The sequence below is a fragment of the Lithobates pipiens genome, unplaced genomic scaffold (genome assembly GCF_037356315.1).
Source record: "Lithobates pipiens isolate NorthernLeopardFrog02 unplaced genomic scaffold, aLitPip1_a1.2 Scaffold_8, whole genome shotgun sequence".
NCBI lineage: Eukaryota > Metazoa > Chordata > Amphibia > Anura > Ranidae > Lithobates > Lithobates pipiens.
Genome location: NW_027507903.1, coordinates 382,608,713 through 382,626,426, shown reverse-complemented (window position 1 = coordinate 382,626,426; position 17,714 = coordinate 382,608,713). Strand labels below are relative to the sequence as shown.

Genomic DNA, 17,714 nt, shown 5'->3' with positions numbered 1-17,714 from the left:
CAAAGCTATTGGCTACTAGCCTGAACCTAGTCCAGTCCTAACGAAATAACGTCATCACGTTACGTACGATCAGATTTTCCAACAACTTTGTCCGACCGTGTGTATGCAACACAAGTTTCGGACAAAATCTGATGGATTTTGTTGTCGGAATGTCCGACCGTGTGTACAAGGGCTTACTCTTTTCGCCACTATTACTTTCCAAAGTTATACCTGGCAGATATTTTTTCCATTCTGTTGTGATGGAAAAGCAATTTGGTTGATTTCACTTACCATCTGATATAGTCCTTACAAGCAAGATTTTACACAGCATTACAAGTAAGTAGACAACTCCTGTAAAAAATTTTATACACCGTAAGATATTTACCTTCTCTGGACTGATGGCAGAAATTTAGGTGGTTGAATACGAACTGTAGGATCCCATTTTCCTGGTGGCAGAACAGCAACTTCATCTAAGAAATCATCGATTCCTGCTGTCAATTCATCTTTGTTCATAGCCTTATATGCTACTTTCCGGAACAGCTAGAATAATAGATTTATATTTATATAATTTTAAAATGCTAGTTTTTGAACATTACCAGAATTGCTATTTTTTAAAACCCAGTTTAAAACCGTATGTTCAAAACCACATGTTAAACCTGAAGTTTGGTTACTTTTTTTCTTTGTAAAAATCTTCTCCCCAACGTTGCCTAAACTTTCCTACAGTGCCTGAAGATTATCAGCTGTTGCCAGCATAAAAGAATTGCACTGCTCACCCACCCTCTTTTTCCCTCCTCCTCCTCCATTAATAGAACTCATATTTTTTGCCAGAATGCAAAGTGTTATGTGATTGGCGGAGGTGGTTTCTGTTATTCATCTGCCAATCCTCCATTCACAGAATGCATTGTGGGCAGAAGGTGCAGATTAGCGGCACAACACTTTCCTAATTTTCAGTGGCTGATGTTAACTCTCAAACAACTGGAAGATCATCAATTTCTACACTATGCAGAATCCAGCTCAACATAGGACACACTTAAATGGAGGTAATGTTGCTGATTGGATTGTGTACTGATGCTGGGAGCATAAGCAGATAAGCTCCCAATCTCAAGTAGTAAAATATGAGAAAGGTTTAGTCAAAAAATGAAAAATGTAAAATTGTGTAATAAGCCTGTAAAGCACCTGAAAACTGCCTCCCATTCATTACAATAGGTGCTTTCACACCCGAATGGTGCACTTGCGGGATGTTTGGAAAAGTCCTGCAAGCACCATCTTTGGGACAGTTTCGGAGTGTTGTGTACAGCGCTTCCAAAAAGCCCCTGCCCATTGCAATGAATGGGCAGTGCTTCGGAAGTGCCTTAAAAGCGATTCGGAAGCGCTGCAAAACATGGAGTTAAAAGTGCCCCGCTAGCCAGGGCCGCTGATAGAAATCATGTACAGTCTAATTAACAGGGCCCCCTTCAGCCCCACCCCTGGCCCCAACTCTGGTCCCTCCCTCAGGCCCACCTCAGCCCCGCCCACCCCAGACACCGCATTTTTACTTTTTGCGCTATAACCATAAAAATAAAAACTATTTTGAAAAAAAAAATGTTTTTTACTTTCTGCTATAAAACATATGCAGTAAAAAATGTAAAAAATCTAATTTCTTCTATAGTTTAGGCTAATATGTATTCTGCGACATATTTATGCTAAAAAAATCCCAGAAAGCATATATTGATTGGTTTGCGCAAAAGTTCTAGTGTCTACAAACTATGGAATGTATTTATGTATTTTTAATTTATTTTTACTAGTAATGGTGGCGACCAGCGACTTGACAGTGGGACATGCCAGTGCCATAATGTACTGCAGACATTGCCTCCCATGCCGCCAATGGCATAATGTGCTGCAGACAGTGCCATTCATGCCGCCAATGACATAATGTAATGCAGAAAGCGCCACCCATGCCACCAATGACAATGTACTGCAGACAGTGCCACCCATGCCGCCAATGCCATAATGTACTGCGGACAGTGCCACCCATGCCACCAATGCCATAATGTACTGCAGACAGTGCCACCCATGCCACCAATGCCATAATGCACTGCAGACAGTGCCACCTATGCCGCCAATGCCATAATGTACTGCGGACAGTGCCACCCATGCCGCCAATGCCATAATGTACTGCAGACGGTGCCACCCATGCCACAAATGGCATAATTCCATTGGCAGCATGGGTGGCACTGTCTGTGCAGACAGCACAGACATTTTTGGTGTTGGCAGTTTTGGTGGGGTGGGGGCTGTGTGGTTGTTTGGTTTGTTTTGAGGGATCGGTTGGTGAGGTTGGTTGATGATGGGTCATGGGGTGCAGGCTGGAGGAATATTCTTTTATTTTTTTATTCTGCATCAACTCTGTTTCTGTTCAGATTGCCAGGCCCCCCTGCTGGCCGGGCCCAGTACAACGGTGCCAGTTGCACTGGCCTATCAGCGGCCCTGCCTCTAGCAGCTGAAAAGCGCCTCTTAAGACAGTGCTAAAGCGCCACTAAAACAAGCAGCACTAATGCGGCCATGCCCCCGAGGATGTCTTAAAGTGAAGGGCCACCCTGAAAAAAAAAATACATTAAAAATTTGAAAAAAATCATAAATAAAATGAAAAAATATTTTTTTTTTAACTTACCAGAAATGCCTGTTGCTAGGCACATCATCCTAATCTGCCTCTTCTCTCCTCCGTGCGGCGTCTTCTGGGTAATGGGTCGCGCTGTGTTCTGGGAACTGTGTGTCCCAGAACACAGCGCGCCCCATTCACAAAGCGATGCGCGACTCACGCATGCGCAGTAGGAAACGGCAGTGAAGCCGCAAGGCTCCACTGTCTGTTTCCCTTAGCCAAAATGGTGGCGCCGGGACCCGAGACCGAGGGACGGGTCAGCCCCGGGCGGCCGATATCGCGGGCGCCCTGGACAGGTAAGTGTGCTTATTAAAAGTCAGCAGCTACAGTGTTTGCAGCTACTGACTTTTAATTATTTATTTTTTTAAACCGGCCCTCCTCTTTAATATTCTCTGTTGTTGACATGAAACTTACAGTATATTTCTTAGTTCAGAACACTGTATCATATTGTTGTAATATGATGTATGTACTGTCACTTTCTTCTTGTTACACTTTGTCCACAGGAATAGAAGACAGTTAAAGTCCAAGTTTACAAAACAAAAAAACAAAAAACAAAGTAAGGACTTTGCTTCAGTGTGATGTGTACTTTGTGCTTCTGTTTTCTAGTTCATAATTAATTGGTAAGGGTAAATAAATACACCAGTCCATCAAGTTCACCTTCTGAAGGTGTGGGTGTGTTCGTTTATGTCAATACCATTTCCCATATCCCTGTAAAATGTGTTCCATAGGATGCCCATTTAAGAGTCTTTTGTAGACATGTGCACACTGAAATATTTCGTTTTGGAATTTTGTTTTTGTCCGAATCTGCCATTGAAGGCTTGACTGTATGACTCCGTATAGTTTAGCTTCTCCGTCGAATCTTCTTAGAACTTTCAACAGACACCATAAGCCAAAGATTCAACGTTTGTATGTTTTTCGCTGCTTTGTCGAATCTTTGTCGTTCATGTTGAATGCATATAGTTTAAACAGAAAACAGACTGGTGATAGTGATCACTGATCACACAGGTAACAAGATAGGGTATATAGAATTTATATAGAATCTCAATCTCTAATATAGAATCTATAATAATAAATCCCCCCCCCCCCCCCCCACAACACAGGCAGCCTCTGAGGCTATCACAACACTAGAAACACTAGTATCACTATCAAGTGGCTATCACAACACTAGCAACAGCAGATTATTATGAAAAAGTGAAGTTGAACTGTAGCTTGCTACACTATTGTTCTGCTGCTGTGCTTATGCTTAAAGAGGGATTTCACTGGGAAAAAAAAATATTAAAAGCCAGCAGCTATAAATACTACAGCTGCTGACTTTTAATAAATGGACACTCATCTGTCCCAGGGTCCAGCGATGTCGGCAGCCGAGGCCGATCGATTGCTCGGCTCTCGCCACCATTCTGGGTGAGGGAATCAGGAAGTGAAGCATTGCGGCTTCACTTTCCGGTTCCCTACTGCGCATGCGCGAGCCATGCAGCGCAATAGGAATGGTCCGCGCTGTGTCTGGGACCCCTGTGTGTCCCAGCAGACAGCGCGCCGGGACAGGAAGAGGCATAGACTCCCGTGGGAGTCTATGCCCGGAAGTGGGTGCAAATACCTGTCTTATACAGGTATCTGCACCCCCCTCCCCCCTGAAAGGTGCCAACTGTGGCACCAGAGGGGGGGAGGGTTCCGATGAGCGGAAGTTCCACTTTAGGGTGGAACCCCGCTTTAATTGCTAAATAATTCAGGTTCTCTGACAAATGGACCAGCTAAGATTGACTGTCTTCTGAAATGATTCAGTGTGTGTGTGTCTCTCTCTGCTAGCAATCGTAAGTGAAAGTAAGTTTGGCTGTACGTGTGTACTTAGTTCTAGCTATGTTACTGCTCATCTTTTTTGGTTACAATCAGCCAATAACATTCATCATCATCATTATTTTTATTTTACTTCCCCCACCCAATTCCAGCAGCGATCTTTTCTCTCTGTGTCGAATCTTTTCTCTCTATGTCGAATCTTTTCTCTCTATGTCGAATCTTTTCTCTCTATGTCGAATCGTTTCTCTCTTTCAAATCTTTTCTCTCTATGTAGAATAATCCTGAACTAATAGAGTTAAGGTTAGGCACATTCGACCACAGGTTCGATAGACACAGATTGTTATTGTCAGCGTCATGTTGAATCTCCTATCTATATCGAACTGTTGTCACAATGAAAGCGAAAATAAAGCATTTGTTTATGTCGGATCTTTTGTTTTTTGGATTCTGCACTTTCGTTATCGTTTGTTAAAGCGGTAGTAAACCCGCAATTTTTTTTTTTTAAACCTGCAAAGCAAAATGCATAATGAGCTAGTATGCACCGCATACTAGCTCATTATGAAATACTTACCTTAGAACGAGGCCCCGACATCTGGCCCGATCCACGCCAAGGGAGCTGACATGCTCCCTCGGCGTTTCTTCCGGGTATCGCGGCTCCGGCGCTGTGAGTGGCCGGAGCCGCGATATCGCATGCGCGCGGGAGATTTCATTCCGGCCGGCCGGCCACTGCCGGATTTTCAGGCCGAGAATCCCCTTGTGCGCATGCGCCGCTGCAGTCAGCGGCGCATACCGAGGGGAATATCTCCTAAACCGTACAGGTTTAGGAGATATTTTTTTTACCTACAGGTAAGCCTTATTATAGGCTTTCCTGTAGGTAAAAGTTAAAAATTTGGGTATACAACCACTTTAACTGGTGCCTAAATACGTTTCTTCTCCAGCACCTTCACTTTAAAATATTATTTTGCGGAAAATTACAACCCGGAAACGACCTTCCCCACATTGTGGAAAGCCCACAAGGCGGTAATGAGGGGTAAATGTCTTGCCCTGTCCTCTGCCATGAAAAGAGACGCACAATCCTTAAAACAGCAAACGGAAAAGGAACTTAAAGTACTGGAACCCCCCGCTTGAAGGGTTCCCCTACCCTGGCCCTCCTTAAAAAAATCTCCACCTTTCGTGCAACGTTAGGCGACTTAGCTATTGGCCGAGTGGGAAAAGCCTTAATTAAGCTAAAACAAATATACTACGATAAAAGCAACAAGCAACAAATATACTACGATATCCAACATTGCATTCTTGTTACCAATCCTTTTAGCTATTAAGATTATATGCCTCAAATGTTTTTGTCAATATATTATAGACATATGATTAACTCTTTCACGTACCCCTGAAGGAGATTTTGGAAAATTTGTAACGCGTAAGGTGAACTATAATGCAATATTGTCAACTGTTATGTGACTATCAGAACATATATGCATTGCTGCTCACATGCCGCTTTTTATTCTTTATCTCACGCAGTAATTTTGTTAATAAAATTTATACTTTTCTACTTATTTTGGAATTTTAGTGCATTTAAAGTCCAGTTAGGGGAATTTCCTTTTTCGTTTTAGATATTTGGATGTGGTACCCCTCAGACTCCCTCCAGTTATTGCTGCACATCACACACAGGGCCGGTGCTAGACTATTTTGCACCCTAGGCGAGACCAGCTACTGGTGCCCCCCCCCAAAAAAATTAATTCAATAACTTTAGCACCAGAACTGGTCCAGGTGGACAGGAGAGGGGGTGCAGCCAGGTGGGGGGAGGGATATAGCCAGGTGGACAGGAAAGGGGGAGTGCAGCCAGGTGGAGGGATGGAGTGAGGTGGACAGGAGAGGGGAGGTGCAACCAGGTGGGGGGAAGGATGGAGCCAGGTGGACAGTAGATAGGGTGCAGCCAGGAGGACAGGAGAGAGGTGCAGCCAGGTGGACAGGAGAGGGGAGGTGCAGCCAGGTGGAGGGAGGATATAGCAGATGGACAGGAGAAGGGGTGCAGCCAGGTGGAGGGATGGAGCCAGGTGGACAGGAGGGGAGTAGCCAGGTGGAGGGATCGAGCAAGGTGGAGGGATGGAGCCAGGTGGACAGGAGATAGGGGTGCAGCCAAGTGGAGGGAGGATATAGCAAAGTGGACAGGAGATGGGGGTAGCCAGGTGGAGGGATAGAGCCAGGCGGAGGGATGGAGCCAGGCGGAGGGATGGAGCCAGAGGATGGGATGGAGCCAGGTGGAGGGAGGATATAGCAAAGTGGACAGGAGATGGGGGTAGCCAGGTGGAGGGATAGAGCCAGGTAAAGGGATGGAGCCAGGCGGAGGGATGGAGCCAGGGGATGGGATGGAGTCAGGTGGAGGAATGGAGCCAGGGGATGGGATGGAGCCAGGTGGAGGGATGGAGCCAGGTGGAGGGATGGAGCCAGGTGGAGAGGGAAGGAGCCAGGTGGAGGGAGGATATAGCAAAGTGGACAGGAGATGGGGGTAGCCAGGTGGAGGGATAGAGCCAGGTGGAGGGATGGAGCCAGGCGGAGGAATGGAGCCAGGGGATGGGATGGAGCCAGGCGGAGGAATGGAGCCAGGGGATGGGATGGAGCCAGGGGATGGGATGGACCCGGGAGGAGGGATGGACCCAGGCGATGGGATGGAGCCAGGCGGAGGGAGGGAGCCAGGCAGAGGGATGTAGCCAGGAGATGGGATGGAGCCAGGGAATGGGATGGGGTCAGGGGATGGGATGGAGCCAGGCGGAGCGATAGAGCCAGGTGGAGAGGGATGGAGCCAGGTGGAGAGGGATGGAGCCAGGTGGATAGGAGGGTGGGTGCAGCCAAGTGGAAGGGATCACACACCAAAGATAAGCTCTGACTAGAAGCCTTCATCCCCAGAGCTTCCCCCCACCACCTGACAAGTTCTTACCTTGGGGCAATCCTTTCTCGCTTCCTCCACATGTCAGGCAGCGGGCGGCAGTCCGTGTCACCTCCGGGAGACCTCCTCCAGCTCCACCCCCATTAAGCTGATCAGAGAGAGGCTGGATGAGCTGCAGGAAAAGCTTTGCTTTTTGGTCCTCGCTCCTCCAAGACAAGTGGCCCGGCAGCCTCGGCCCTGCGTTTGTCCTATAGCTAGTCCGGGCCTGGGTGGGTCCATGCCGCCCGCCCTGCTCCTCCAATGGCTGCACATCACCCAAGGAGGGAGGTGGGGCGGGCAGAGAGCTGACACCCATGGCTGCTGGACATCCGCATGGTCGTCCCTGGCTTAGTCCGAAGGGGGAGATCTGCCTGCTCCCCCGCCCAGCGACTCTGCAGCCAGCCATATGGAGCCACCTCCTGCTACAGTCTGCACGAGCCACCACTCGCCAGGGGGGAACTGATCCTCTGGAGGGGACCAAGGCTGTGGCTGCGCCCCTAGGCGGCAGTGCGCCCTAGGCGACTGCCTTGTTCGCCTAGTGGGAGCGCCGGCCCTGATCACACATATACAAGTTTGAAGATTCTGTGTCTTTTATGTCCTACATTTACTGCCTTATTGGCTGCATTCTAGAAAGGACATGGCAGTGAAGGCTGCTTTGTCCTTTTCTGATTTGTTTTTGCTGCTCAGCAGTGAGACACATTGAGGGTGGTGGCATCTCTGCTCAGTATTGTTATATTGTTACACATCAGTCATACACAAAGATTTAAGATTGTTTGTGTCCTATATTTACTGCCTTATCTGCATATCAGAAAAACACAGCAGTGAGGGGTGTTTTTTTTCTGTTTCTCATTGTTCTACCTTGCTACTTCTTACGGATACACAGTAGGGGGTTGCTGGCTGCACTCTTCCAGGGAGACACGGCATTGGGGACCCCTTGCTTATTCAACCTGAACGTGGGGTTCCCTCCAAAAATCCATACCAGATCCTTTATCCGAGCAAACAACCTGGCAGGCCGCAGGGGGGATGAGAAAGCGGGCCCTCCCCCTCCTGAACCGTACCAGGCCACATGCCCTCAACATTGGGAGGATGCTTTGGGGGTCTGTGACTCCTCAAAGCACCATGTCCCCATGTTGATGGGGACAAGGGCCTCATCCCTACAACCCTAGCAAGTGGTTGTGGGAGTCTGCGGGCGGGGGGCTTAATAAGGGGACCCCCAGATCCTGCCCCCCTGTTTTAAATGGTAAGGGGGTACTTTCCTTCCATTTCACAAAGAAAGTGAAAATAATTGTTAAAAAACACAGACACTGTTGGGAAAAGTCCTTTATTAAAAATAAAAAAGGCTTCCCCAGTGATGAACGGGTGACCCGCCCCCTCTGATGTAATGCAGGTTACGTTACATCAGAGGGGGCGGGGTCACCTGCACGTCACAGGGGAAGCCTGGGGTTCCCCTTGCGTCAGAGGGGGCGGGGTCAGGTGACAGGTGACCGTGTCCTCCTCAGCTAAGACCTGCCAGGCTGCCGGGATTCCCCGCAGTGTCTCTGGTGGAGACAGGATGAGCTGCGCTGGACAATCAGGAGAGATCACCCATCACTGGACTCCTGAGAAGAGATCACCCATCGCTGGACCACGGAGAAGAGATCAGCCATCGCTGGATAGCAAGAGTGGATTACCACTGCTGGATTCTTTATTTCATTCTTTTTATTTTTAATAAAGGACTTTTCCCAACGATATCTGTGTGTTTTTTAACTTTGTGAATGGGGCGCGCTGTGTTCTGGGACACACAGTTGCCAGAACACAGCGCGACCCATTACCCAGAAGACGCCGCATGGAGGAGAGAAGATAGAAGATCTCCGCGGAGGAGGAAAAGGCAGATTAGGACAATGTGCCTAGCAACAGGCATTTCTGGTAAGTTAAAAAAAAAATATTTCATTTTTTCTTTTTCAGATTTTTTTCAAATTTTTAATGTTTTTTTTTTCAGGGTGGCCCTCCACTTTAAGTAGGCTTCCTTTTAGTCTTCGCTGATGTAAAGATAAAATTTAACAAAAAGTTGTCTGTCAGGGACCCCTTTTTGCAGATTTGTTTCCCTGAACAAGGCTGTATTAAGACAGGCGCTCTTATTGATCACTGTAATGTCCTTGTCTTGCAAGACAGGTCTCTGATTAATCTTTAGTGGTTCTAATGCCGCGTACACACGTAGCCGACTAGCCAGACTGTCCGTTGGACTTTCCGAACGAGCTACTTGCCCACACACGGCACTTTTTCAGCAGACTAATACAGCGTACTAAGTCCGCCGTACTATCTGCCCTACTTTTGAAATGAACGGACTCGCCCACACACGCGGAGGAAAGTCTGCTCATTTCGAGCGGGTCTCCAGGTAGGCGGGGCCCGCGAAGGAGATGTCGCTGGCCCCGCCACCTGGTATGGACTTAAAGGGGAACCCCAACGCCGAAAAAATCCCCCCCAGGTCCACATCAGACCCTTGTCCGAGCACGCTACCCGCGCGGCCCCCGCACCCCCCGCACCCCAAAGCACCTTGTCCCCATGTTGATGAGGACAAGGGCCTCTTCCCGACAACCCTGGCCGTTGGTTATTGGAATCCGGGAGACCCCTTTAATAAGGGGGCCCCCGGATACCGGCCCCCAACCCTATGTGAATGAGTATGGGGTACAATGTCCCCCTACCCATTCACCTGTGAAAAAAGTACAAAAAAAACACAACACAGGGTAAAAATTGTTTATTGCACAGCTCCGGGGGTCTTCCGTCTTCAGGCGGTCTTCTCGCTGGACTCCTCCGCTATCTTCTTCTAGCTCTTTTGCTAGCGGAGGAGCCCGGCTTTCTTCCTCGCCGTGGCCTCTTCTTCCGACTTCGGGGGTCTTGTCCCCCTCTCCGGTCTTCTGTCGCCGCCGCCGCCTTCTGTTCTTCTCTTCTTCTCTTCAGATGTTGCCTCGTCGCTCGCTCCACTCACAATGACGGGGACCGGGCGTGCGGCGACTTATATATGGATGCTGGGACTGTGACATCATAATAGGCGGGGACATCATCCGGTGATGTCCCTATATAAGTCGCAGCGCGTCGCGCCTGAGCCATTGTGAGCGGAGGGAGCGGCGAGTCAAGATCTGAAGAGAAGAAGAGAACAGAAGAACAGAAGGCAGCGGCGGCGACGACAGCAGCGACGACAGCGGCGACAGAAGACCGGGCCACCGCCTGTAAAAGAGCTATAAGAAGGCGCGGTGGCCCGGCAGAAGAACCGAAGAGGGGGACAAGACCCGCGAAGTCGGAAGAAGGGTGGCGGCGAGGAAGAAAGCCGGGCTCCTCCGCTAGCAAAAGAGCTAGAAGAAGATAGCGGAGGAGTCCGGCGAGAAGACCTCCCGAAGACGGAAGACCCCCAGAGCTGTGCAATAAACTATTTTTACCCTGTGTTGTGTTTTTTTTTGTACTTTTTTCACAGGTGAATGGGTAGTGGTACATTGTACCCCATACTCATTCACATAGGGATGGGGGCCGGTATCTGGGGGCCCCCTTATTAAAGGGGGCTCCCGGATTCCTATAAGCCTCCCGCCCGCAGACCCCGACAACCAACGGCCAGGGTTGTCGGGAAGAGGCCCTTGTCCTCATCAACATGGGGATAAGGTGCTTTGGGGTGGGGGGGCCGTGCGGCCCCCCCTTCCCCAAGGCACCCCCATGTTGAGGGCACACGGCCTGGTACGGCTCAGGAGGGGGGTGGGGCGCTCGCTCGCCCCCCCTTTCCTGGCCGGCCAGGTAGCGGGCTCGGACAAGGGTCTGATGTGGACCTGGGGGGAACCCCCACGCCGATTTTTTTCGGCGTTGGGTTCCCTTTTAAGTCCATACCAGGTGGCGGGGCCAGCGACGTCACCTTCGCTGGCCCCGCCTACCTGGAGACCCGCTCAAAATGAGCGGACTTTTCTCCGGGCGGGAAAAGTCCGTTCATTTCAAAAGTACGGCGGACTGGCATACACACGGCCGGATTGTCCGCCGAAATGCAAGTCCGGCAGGAAGAGTGCAAAACTACTTTCTAAGTCCGCCGTACTTGCGGGTCAAAAAAGTTTGCCGGAAGCACAGGGGGGGATTGTCCGGCGGACTTGAGTTTGCCGGACTTTTCCACCCAATTGTTTGATCGTGTGTACGCGGCATAAGTAGCACCTAAAGGCACAATAGGCCATGGTTGTTAGATGTGTGAGACAGGCAACATTGCTAACCCACAAGTTTAACAAGTTTTCTCATTCCAGCTTTAAGAGCCCAATCCACCTAGATCCTGCATCCAAAGCGGAAAAGGCAGGGAGCAGACCTGCAGATCAGCCACATGATCTAGCTAAGATACTTTCATCAAGCATATGGAGTGGAGGTAAAGCTCACTGCAGAACCGAGTTTCGCCAAGAGGGTTTTGCAGGCAGTGGTCTGTTGTGGAAATTTTTATTAATGTATGTTGTCAGATGTCCCCCAATGTCAGTTTTTCTGTAATACGCTCATGTGAGGGTATTCGGACATACAGACGTTGGTGGAAGACCATTGACTGCGAAAACCTTCCCGTGGACACGGCAGATCTGTTTGCTCTTTTAAGGATGTTTGTTTATGCCTCACCAAGGGACTACCTCACCAAACTCCTAAGTAAGCAGATCTGCGGACATGGGAACCATAGCATAACCATACAAAATGATGGCCCACTGAGCCATGATAGAGTATGGCTCGTGTCATTGGTAGCAGTGGGAATGTGCACATGATTATGTTCAGAGCCATGTGCTTGCCGCATGGCTCTGCACACCACCATCTGCACACGTCACTACTGTATTTCTATTTGAATGTATACATGTGTGTGATTGGTTCTTTTGAATGAATACAAGTGTCTGGCTCATTCTGAAGCCACCACCTTCTTTTGTTATCCATGTTTTTAGTATAAATAAAAGGAGTCTGGTTATTCTCTAGAGGATTCTGCTAAGCTCAAGGTGATACCAGAGTCTGTCTGTGTTACTGAGAGACATACAAAGCGCATTTTACCAGGACTATATGAGAAAGCTGTATTTGTGCTTTTAATCGCAAAGAAATGATATGCTTATAGGGAGAAGCTTAAAATTTCCCGGACATTAATGGTGGGCCAGAAAGGAAACCAACAGATCTTACTAATTCAGCGGACCTCAAAGGGAAACAGACACCCAGAACCAGACCAGCAAAGGCCGGCCTATGGTACGACAACCATACTTCAAGTTTTTTGAACATTTTTGCTGTTCTGTGTTTGGGATCTTGATTCTCTGTCCGCTGTATGAGGTAAGATCTGCCAGGCAAAGAACCTTATGGGGTTTTTTTTGTAGGTTATATTTTTGTCATTGTAAGTAGGTCTATTAATTGGGGAAGCACCTATATTTAAATCCTCTATAGGTTTCATTTAATGCAAACCTAAAGTGTATGCTGTGTATGACTGAGCAGGCTGTGTAACTCTATGCTGTGTAATATGTATATGAGAAATATAAATTGTGATTATTTCCTTTGTATGGGACTAAGCCAGTTGTGTATATTATCTCAAGACACATTTCACCATAAATGTAGTAATATTTTTCACCTACAAATGGTTTAGTGAACTTCGATGGTCGTTTTGATATTGCTTTTCCAAATGGCTGCAGCATATTCAAGTGGCCATATGGCTAAGAGGGGGAAGGGCAGCCATGTTTTGCTGCAAGAACTTACAAATGGGAGCTGTTTCTCGAATAGGCTACGCCCTGTGGGTGTTCCCAGATGTTCCCATGGGGGTTCTGTTGACCTTCTAACTTTCAGAGCCAAGTATTGTGTTGTATTTGGGAACAAGAGTGTATGTTTGAGCCATGTTATTTTGTGTTTTGTTGTTTGATTGGAGAGCCTGTGTTTGGTTGGCCAAGGTCCCTAGTAGTATATAAGCTAAAATGTTTGTAAGTGTTAATGTGGTGTCTCAAATGTGTCGTTTTGTGGGGAGAAAGTGCTTTAGTGAAGCTGGTTTTGGCGGGATCAACAACTGCCTTTTCTTTTGTTGTTGTCGTCATGCGGCCATTTTAGTCTGCCATTTTCACCATGTGGCCGTGGCATGATTTTGTTGCAACTACCATTTTGTGTCCACTGTGTTTTGGTTTTGGGTAGAATTGCTTTGCTTTTGGGCCAGGTTTAAAATTTGGTTTGTAGAGTCTTAGGATTTTATACTGTTTAGCCTGTAAATCATCCCAGAGTGGAAACTGCTCCAATTCATTTGTATTTGCGTGGTATTTCCGTCTCAAAACTTGTGATTTGACTGCCCAGGAGATATGTGAGTCGATGGGGATTCCCTCCCATTTGCAAAATGGGGGTTTATTCCATCTTTTCCTGGACAAAAGTTTTTTGTTAGCCACAGATTTTTTAATGTCTTGATAGACATAATATAAAGCTGTTCAAGGCTCCCCGCTTCATTAATATTTAAATAAACCAGTTGGATGAGTTTTTTTAGAGATGAGCAGACAGGAAGTTATTTGCAAGTATGCAACAGGAAGTTGGTGGGAGGAGCTTGGGGTCTTTTGACTCGTGTTTGGAAGTATGTTTGATTTTTAAACTCTTTTATTTTATACTGTAATACAGTGTCAGATAGAGAGCAAACAGGAGGCATCCAAGTTATTGTTGTAATATCTAGGTGCAGATAGAAGCCATAAGATTGTTTTGAATAGTGGAGGATTTTCAGGGTGTTTTGTAGTTGTCGGACAAACACATTTAAAAGGCTGTATATCGTAAGACCAGTCAGGCCGTATATAATAGTCGGAATTCCAGTGCGCAATTTTATTAGCATAAATGTGAGTAGTAGTACACTTGCAGCCCTGCTCAAGCTGTGTACAATAATCAGGAAGAGGGGGTTGGTTATAGTCATAAAAGGGCAAACAATAACCACTCCAAAAGTAAAGCGCAGGGTTTTCTGGGCGCAGAGTTTGCCAAAAAAGTGATTTGAATCGTCATGGGCAATAGGTCGTCTATGTACCCCAGTCAGACAGCTGCACAATACATGAAATCTGGATATGGGACTAAGGCCATTAGACCCCTTAAAGATGGGCATATATGGTAAGAGGGTACAGTAAGGTGTATTCCTTTGGAAGGTACTGTACTTTTGATGTCTGGAGGTACGAGACCCTTGAATAAAAATACCTTGGAAGTAGTTCAGCTGTGGCTTCAGAAATCTGTAATGATGAGTGAGTTGTTGGATGTGTAGCACATGTCTGTTTAAAAATTCTCATGCCTGTTTGTGAACTTTGTGTGGCTGGTCCATACCAGATTCTGAGATGCTCTCATGTCTTTCCCATTGTATTTTTTTTCTAATACTAAGCATGAAGGCAGCATTCCATCTGGTTGTTTTGTTTTTTTCATTTTTTTGGGAACTATGAAATATCTCCCCCCACATTTGAATCTAAATGTTTATCTCATGTTTTAGTCTTATTGTAGTAACAAGAATATGTTTGAACCTACCGTGACAGCCCTCTTGCGTGTCGTGGCTGTTGTATGTTAGTAGGGGGAAAACGTGAAAGTAAGGGTTACAGAGGCTTTAGTTATTGTCGGTTTTGAGGAATGTCAATTTATGCAAATGTTGTATTGTTTACCACTCTTTGCAGGTTAAATACAAAGGATAGAGTTGAGTTGCATCCTGATATAGTGCAGCCTTACCCTGTAGGGTCACAGACGTGCTTACAAACATATACAGAAACTAGGGCCAATTTATAGACAGGATCTTATTAACCTACCAGCATGTCTTTGGCGTGTGGGAGGAAAACTACACAGGCACAGAGAGAACATGCAAACTCCAGGCAGATGATGTCGTGGTCAGGATTTGAACCAGCAACCCTATTGCTGCTAAGTGAGTGTGCTAACCACTACACCACTGTGCTGCCCTAGTAATAACTTTTGTTTATAAGTAGGGATGAGCCGAACACCCCCCGGTTCGGTACCCAGCAGAACATGCAAACAGGCAAAAAATGTGTTTGAATACCGTTAAAGTCTATGGGACACGAACATGAATAATCAAACGTGCTCATTTTAAAGGCTTATATGCAAGTTATAGTCATAAAAAGTGTTTGGGGACCTGGATCCTGCCCCAGTGGACATATATCAATGCAAAAAAAAACTTCAGTTTTTTGGGAGCAGTGATTTTAATAATGCTTAAAGTGAAACAATAAAAGTGAAATATTCCTTTAAATTTCGTACCTGGGGGGGTGTCTATAGTATGCCTGTAAAGTGGCACATTTTTCCCATGTTTAGAAAAGTCCCTGCACATTTCTAAAGGAAAAAAAGTAATTTAAAAGTACTCATGGATATAATGAATTGTCAGTCCCGGCAATACAGATAAAATAACTCTTTGAAAAAAACGGCATGGGATCGCCCCAGTCTATTAGCAGGCCCTTTGGGTCTGGTACGAATATTAAGGGGAACCCTGAATAAAAATTAAAAAAAAATTGCCTAGGTGTCCCCCCAAATTCCATACCAGACCTGAGGGTCTGGTATGGATTTTAAGGGGACCCCCACGCCAATTATTTTTTTTAAATGGCGTGGGGTTCCCCCAAAAAGCCATACCAGACCCTTATGCGAGCATGCAACCTGACAGGCTGCCGGAAAAGGGGGGATGAGAGAGTGCCCCCCCTCCTGAACCGTACCAGGCCACATGCCCTCAACATGGGGAGGGTGCTTTGGGGCTACCCCCAAAGCACCTTGCCCCCATGTTGATGGGAACAAGGGCCTCATCCCCACAACCCTAGTGGTTGTGGAGGTTTGTGGGCGGGGGGCTTATCAGAATCTGCTATATGTGATGTTCATATTGGTATGAGAAGTTTTGATAAACTAGTAAAATCCAACCAGACAGTTGTCAATAGAATTTAACAATACATTTCTAGAGGGTAAAATGTAATTCTAATTTTAACAATAGCTCTGGTTCTTGCCAGCTTTGGTATTGGGACAACTAGATAGTCCCCAAGTGTGCTTCAACTTTAGTTTGGTATTAATGCGGATCTACAGCTTATAAGTTAATTCCCTTAATGCATCTTATGTCATGGCCAATTGTGAGGATCTGATGGCGAAGAGAAGGTAAGAATGACAGGGACAGCTAGAAGGAAATTGTTCATGGTTTCCAGCTTGTACATAGTGGGGGCTTGAGCTTATGAAACGATTGAACAATTTCTCATCCATTGAGGATGGGATGTTTCATGTAACTGCTGAAGCTACAAGGAAGTTCCCATAGGAATAACGGCAAATCAACACCTTTTTTTTATTAAAAATGGGCAATGATTATCTGCAGCATCCAAGGGGGATGTCAGAAATCATGAACCAGACTGAGACAGAAATACAGTAAAATCAGACTTGTTTGTTATTAAAAATGAAAAGGTAAATAGAGTAAGCTTAGTCAAAGCATAGCCAAAGTTGAGTAACCAGATCGGGTAATTAGCCAGGCCAGAAATCAGGGATCCAAGTAAAGGACCAGCAAGGAGGATAAGGAGCCAGAAGGGATGTCAGCAAAGCCAGTATTAACCACTTGCTTACTGGGCACTTAAACACACTTCCTGCCCAGACCAATTTTCAGCTTTCAGTGCTCTCACACTTTGAATGACAATTACTCAGTCATGCAACACTGTACCCAAATGAATTTTTTGTCCTTTTTTTCCCACAAATAGAGCTTTCTTTTGGTGGTATTTGATCACCTCTGGGGTTTTTATTTTTTGCGCTATAAATGAAAAAAGACCGAAAATTTTGAAAAAAAACACATATTTATTTGTTTCTGTGACAGAATTATGCAAATTATTAATTTTTCTTCATAAATTTTGGCCACAATTTATACTGCTACATATCTTTGGTAAAAATAACCCAAATTAGTGGATATTATTTGGTCTTTGTGAAAGTTAGAGAGTCTACAAGCTGTGGTGCGAATCATACAAAATTGATCACATCTGATGTACTGGGGGCCTATCTCGCTTCTTGTGACCCGAACAAGTCAGGAAAGTACAAATATCCCCCAAATGACCCCTTTTTGGAAAGTAGACATTCCAAGGTATTTAGTAAGAGGCATGGTGAGCTTTTTGATGTTGTCATTTTTTCCCCACAATTCTTTGCAAAATTAAGATTTTTCTTTTTTTTCCACAAAATTGTCATTGTAATAGGTTATTTCTCTCACATGGCATGTGTATACCCCAAATGACACCCCCAAAAAAATTCTGCTACTCCTCCTGAGTATTGCAATACCTCATGTGTGGGACTTTTTCACAGCCTGCCACATAGAGAGGCCCAACATGCAGGGAGCGCCGTCACATGTTCTAGGAGCATAAATTACACATCTAACTTGTTGACTACCTATTACACTTTTTAAGGCCCTGGAGTACCAGGACAATGACACGTGGCACTGATGACAGATGGCACTGA

At 46.3% G+C, this 17,714-nt stretch overlaps 1 protein-coding gene across 6 annotated transcripts in view; it reads right to left on the bottom strand.

Annotated features, from left to right (window-relative positions):
- Window positions 1-17,714, bottom strand: part of LOC143964154 (electrogenic sodium bicarbonate cotransporter 1-like) — a 1,025,456-nt gene that overhangs the window by 575,119 nt on the left and 432,623 nt on the right. For all 6 annotated transcript variants that reach the window (XM_077473848.1, XM_077473849.1, XM_077473846.1 and 3 more), the window contains one exon: window positions 365-519. In XM_077473848.1, the coding sequence (XP_077329974.1) occupies window positions 365-519 (155 nt within the window). The remainder of the gene's footprint in view (window positions 1-364; window positions 520-17,714) is intronic.